We start from the raw sequence: 5,802 nt of genomic DNA, 5'->3' as shown, positions 1-5,802 counted from the left end.
CAACAACAACAACAACAACAACAACAACAACAACGTCATCAAGTGCAGCCTAGACAACCATTGTCAACCATTAACTGCTCTCATGTTGAGAGAAAAAGACCGTACGAACCTTTAAACAGTTCGGCATACAACTCAGCCAAGGCAAAGAGGACGTTGTCGTTGCCCTCCTACTCACATATTCAAAACATACAGCAAGCTGATCGTGCCAATACAGCCACTAGGTATAATAGAGAAAACGTTGAAAATAGATTCAAGCTGGCGCCGTTCTTTCAGGAAAAGGCAGTTTATGATAGTGGGAAAAAGAGACCAAAATATTCTTCTGCAACTACTCCTTTGTCTCAAAGCAAACCTAGCTCAACTCCATCTCAGTTGATCACTCAGAGAGCTGTCCGTACCAGGTCCATGTTCACAAACACACCCATTATGGTTTCTTCGCCAATCAACGAAGAAGAGTACTCGTCAGATGACCCTGAATACAAAGCCAATCATGATAACGATGATAGTATCGAGGAAGGTGAAGAAGAAGAAGGGGGGGAGGAGGAGGAGGAAGAAGAAGATGATGATGAGGATTACAATGCTACTTCGCCGTACACGCCTCAACAACCGCCATATGTGAGCAAAGAAACCCCACCAGAATTACCCGAGGATTTGGACAGCAAGCGCACTCATACAATAACTAGTGCAAAATTACCCAAAAATCATGGATTGGTCTGCATAAACTCTTGCTGCCAAACGCAGTCGTCAATTGCATGGAAATACTTTGAAACTGAGTACAAGCCGCATTTTTCAGCTCTTATACGAGCTACAGAGTTTGACAAGAAACATTATGAAGGTATGCTTGGTCCTTTATGTAATGCGTGCTTTCTTTTTTACAAAAATAAAGGTTTTATGAGACCTGAGCATGTTGTGAGGAAATACAATCAACAACAGCGATACACGCAAAAGTTGAAAATGAAGAACTCCAAGGAGGACGATACCGATAATGCCAAGCAGTCGTCGTTGTCGTTGTCGTCTACGTCACTCAATGATGTTGCTAATAAAAGAGCGTTCCATTCTTCGCCTAAAACTTTCCCAACTCCATCGCATACGCCGTCCGCAATTAATCAAGTGATACAAAATAAGTACCACAGTGGTCAAAATTATAATCAACAGCAGCAACAGCAGCAACAGCAGCAACAGCAGCAACAGCAGCAACAGCAGCAGTACAGTCATCATTTCAATCCGTTACCATCGGGGCAAACACCCGACTATCATGATCTACTACATCAACTCAATGTGTATGGTGGTCCATCTACAGATATCGATCCATTACCTGGTGCCACGCCGCCAATGCTCGCGACAAAGTCCAATACTAGGATTATAAATGTTGCAGATACTGATGCCAAGCGTGCGGCCAGACAAAACACGACAATTATTGGTTACTGCGAGGGGGAAGATAAGGAAAATTGTCCACCACAAGAGCCAGTGACGAATAAAGAAATAGCTGAATTTGACGCCATGTTACAATCTATTCACGACGATTCAAACTCAACGTGGATGAATTTCTTCACTGATCCCGTGAGAAAAGATGGGAATAGTCCCAATTCCAAAACTCCAGTTGACCAAAACCCAATAACACAAATGAAGAAATCATCATTCACCAACTCTCCTTCACATGCATCGCACAAACAACTGTCAATGACAAACATGCCTAGTTCGCCCTACCTTTCAGCTCAGTCGCAGAATGACAACAATCAGAATGAACTAGATGATGTGTTGGGTAATGCAACAGTATTCAAGCAGGGAGACGATGCAGTATCAGAAAGAGCACGAGAAGTAGGAGGAGGATCCTCACCGCAACATGCCAGTAGAACAGATACTGCGAACCTGTTGATGAATTGGCAGCACAACACGACTACTAACTCGGTGTTGAAAGATTTGGGATCTACACCCAATACGGATTTTTATTCGACTGCCGATCATGAAGAAGACAAGTTTGATGGAAGTAGGAGTCTTGATTTGAGTGCCGAAAATGTACATACTAGTTGACGTAGATTAATTATTTAATAGATAGGATTCAGTACCACTTTGGATGCCGTTCCAATCTAGTAGATTCAATCAGTGGCTAAATAGACCCCCTTGAAGGTTCTTTGGCATGAAGATCGTGCAAGACCACCCTTTAAAAAGAAATTCCTTTCTGGGTTATTTATCAAAAAAAAAAAAAGCTATACTTTTTCCGATGGCTTAAAGCAGGGGTGTTTTTTGTCATGAAATTTCCTTTGTAGTGTAATGGCTATCACGGTTCGCTTTCACCGAGCAGATCGGGGTTCGATTCCCCGCAAGGGAGCTTTTCTAATTTTCGACACATCCTTTGTAGTGTAATGGCTATCACGGTTCGCTTTCACCGAGCAGATCGGGGTTCGATTCCCCGCAAGGGAGTAGAAAATTATTTTTTTTTGAGTTTTTTTTTAGGAGGCGGGGGGTTGATGTACTTGAGTTATTATAGTGTTTGTGTTCGAAGCTACAGTTGGAAAGAAAAGAAGTGTTTCTCCTAACTCGATTATATGTTTCGTTTGCGTTTGCTGGTTTGTTTTCTTTTTTTTATATATATTTTTTTTTTTTTGCAACGTTTTTCTGCTAAACTTTATAAAAGTATTAAAGTCTTTTTTGAGACATGGAGTCAATGATGTTCACCAGTAACTGAAAAATTTGATTATGGTGTGTAATGTGATTTATATTTTCACACACGGTTTCATCAAAATGGGATAGGCTCCTTATAGGTCTAGATGACTTCGAAAATGTTAGAGCCAAAGATTCTTGGAGAGATGAGGTCACCTTTTTTACAGTTTTGTGTTGACAGATGCCAAGATAGTAAGCTGAGCTCTTATGGATTTCTAGCCTAACAGGTGCTGAGATTTTGATGCTTCTGCATACAATGTTGCAGAATGGGAATCAAGCAAGTGGTGTGTTGAGAATTGATTGAAGTAGTATTGCTGTTCTCCAGCTTTTGTACCACGTGCATGAGCCACCTTGTTCTTGTCCCGCCTTTCTCAAATGCTTGTCGTGTTAAATAAATTATACTGAGAATTTCAAAAAATAAGAAAAAACCAAAAGATGAAAAATTATGAGCGCACAAATCCGAACAGACAAAGGGTAAGAAAAAGAAAATTTACAATTGTAGATACGAAGGATAAGCTAGAGACATCTAATCTGAGGTTTTCTATAAGGAGAAAGTTATATATATACGTATTTGTATTCATCCACTTTTCACTACTACACACAAGAGACTACCACATCAAAGACACTTGGCTATTGAAACGAGAGAGGAAACCAAAACAATCACCCTGGTGCTTCCCCTTGTTTTTGGAATGATATTACACTAACCCGCGGTAATTCATCTACAAGATCTCACCATGAAATTTGCCAAGACTTTGGAACGTACTTTGGCAGAGGATATCCCCGAGGAATGGGTAGAAGCCGCAATCAAATACAAAGCGTTGAAGAAAACTATCAATAAAGTAGTTGATGAGTTGCAATTTCTTGGGTTGGAACAAAACAAATTAAAACTTATACTTAATGACAAGGTGGTTGATATTGACGAAAGAGATGATTCTAGCACAGGTCCACTGAATCCAGTCATTGCAGAGTATACCTTGACCAAACCCTCACCTGACAGCCATACTATTAAACCAATGTTGAAGATTACTTTGGATTTTAGTCATGAGGAATTGTCTAGTGACAAAATCAATCAAATTTGTCATGAAATAAAGGAAAAAATTGAAGGGTTGTTGAATGAGGACGAAAGTGAAGCGGACGAGGAGAAAATTATAGAATTGACTGAGGATGAAGGTGAGTTGAAAATCGTATCGAGTAGAGAAGGCTCCCTTTCTCCTCCAATGTCTCCCCAGTCCCCACACACATCACCACCTTTGTTGGCTAGTGAAGGAGAAGGTGAAGGAGAAAGAGAAGGAGAAGTAGAAAGAGGCAATATTAGTGATAGTATGGGTGGTGCTGTTGGTGGTAATAATGGTGGCGATGGGATCCACAACAAGTTGGATAGGTTAGTATTGGACGACGACCACAAAAGGCGAGAAATTTACATCATGTTGAATTCTGATAGTAAATTCTTCAAGATGTTGGAAGAGGAATTGGAGGCCTTGGACACGTTACGAAAAGAAGAAGAGCTGAAGATAATCGAAGAAGTACAAAACGTAGCACAGGCAGTTTCGTTAATGAAGGACAAGAAATCTGAACTTTATAAATGGCGCGAGTTGTTTCGATTATACTTAGATTCCGAGGTTTATTTTAAATACAATGACGTTGACCACGGACAAAGAGACAGTGATCAAATTCAACAACACTTGACTGAATTCATGGACCATGTCAACAAAACGGGAATTCTCACCCAGTTCAAGAAGAAGCAAAGTATTGAAGCTTACAACCAATTTGTTCAAATGAATATCCATCTTCTCAAAATGCTTCAATTCCAAACGATAAATACTGAGGCATTGCGCAAAATATTGAAAAAATTTGATAAGCAAACATCATTACACATCCAGGACGTCTACCCCAAACTCATATCGTCCGACCACATCTTTGTTAGTGGGAAGTCACTAGCTCGTTCTGTTTGTTATATAATGCAAACATCAGTGCTTGAACTTATACCGCAATTGGACGATTATTCATGTCCTATATGTACAAACATTGCCTACAAACCAATCAGGCTTTCATGTGGCCACCTATTCTGTGTTCTGTGCTTAGTTAAAATGAAGCAACGTGAACGGGTGGATTGTCCCTTGTGCCGAAGGCAAAATGCAGTGTTGGAGGCTGATTCGAGTAATTTGGATTTGGAAGCAATGCAAATGATGAAGAAATACTTTCCAGTTGAAATTAAGGAGAAGTTGAAGGAGAGAGATCAGGAACGGTATCAAGAATTTAAAGGAAGTGATAAGTGTGTTGTTAGTTAATATCAGTTTGGTGTTGTTTTCAGTTTTTCAGTTCGTTGAGATGGTGAAATTCTATCATCTTCTTTAAATAGTGTTTAATACAGCTTTTACCGTGTTTGAATAAGCGCAGAATCCCTGTTCAAATGAAAAAAAGTCATTACAGTGGATGTGGTTCAATTAATGACCTTTTTACATCTCTTGGTATATTGTTTGCACGTGCAAGAATAGGCACAGTTGGATACCACATGGGTGAACAAAAATTTTTGACATACCCTCTGGCGTAGTGGTATTCGCCTTGGTAAAGGGTCTTCCTCTCGGTCGACTCTCGCCGTAGCCTTAGAAGGGACCAATGGTGTAGCCTGGCATCACCCTAGATTCTGAAACAATCGAAGCAATTGCTTCTTTGTACAGAGTATTCTAGTAACGTGAGTTCGAATCTCGCTTGGTCCTTATCTTTTTTTTTCTTTCACCAAAACCTTCGAACTCGAGCTAGCGGTGGGGGTTCATTGAATTTTTGAGTGTGAAGCTCCCTTTGAATAGCTGAGCCTAACATCCTCCCCTTGTATGGCATCTACAAACTTGTGCTCTCCATAAATTTGAAAATATGCATGATGTATATGCCTATATATAAGTTACAATACATTTATTGAGTATCTTGAAGTATTTGTTGCACCACTCTCTCATTCGACTTTTCTTCACCTCCCTTATTGTCTTTAGATGAAGGTTTTCCCGTCAACTTATTTTGCTGCTGCTGTTGCTGCTGCTGCTGCTGTTGCTGCTGCTGCTGCAGCGGCAGTTGTAGTTGCGCTTTGTTACTGCCACCTTTATTACCGTTACCATTTCCAACAATTTGGTCCGCATCATTTCCCACCAATGG

General features: G+C 40.3%; 3 protein-coding genes across 3 annotated transcripts; 2 read left to right on the top strand and 1 right to left on the bottom strand. All coding sequences in view use genetic code 12, as the record gives it.

Annotated features, from left to right (window-relative positions):
- KGF57_003423 (uncharacterized protein) lies at positions 1-2,028 on the top strand (the record flags this gene model as incomplete). The annotated part of the gene is made up of 1 exon (XM_051752841.1): positions 1-2,028. A coding segment is annotated over one exon (2,028 nt), but the record flags the coding sequence as incomplete, so codon positions are not given.
- A 1,364-nt stretch (positions 2,029-3,392) lies between these two features.
- Positions 3,393-4,946, top strand: TRY3 (Try3p; the record flags this gene model as incomplete). Its single annotated transcript, XM_051752840.1, has 1 exon — positions 3,393-4,946. The coding sequence occupies one exon, from the start codon at positions 3,393-3,395 to the stop codon at positions 4,944-4,946; it is 1,554 nt and encodes a 517-aa protein (XP_051608080.1).
- A 622-nt stretch (positions 4,947-5,568) lies between these two features.
- Positions 5,569-5,802, bottom strand: KGF57_003421 (uncharacterized protein; the record flags this gene model as incomplete). The annotated part of the gene is made up of 1 exon (XM_051752839.1): positions 5,569-5,802. A coding segment is annotated over one exon (234 nt), but the record flags the coding sequence as incomplete, so codon positions are not given.

The sequence above is a fragment of the Candida theae genome (genome assembly GCF_024610275.1).
Source record: "Candida theae strain CBS 12239 chromosome Unknown scaffold138, whole genome shotgun sequence".
Lineage (NCBI taxonomy): Eukaryota > Fungi > Ascomycota > Pichiomycetes > Serinales > Debaryomycetaceae > Lodderomyces > Lodderomyces theae.
Note: the sequence above shows the minus strand (reverse complement) of the source record. Positions and strands in the feature narration are given on the sequence as shown.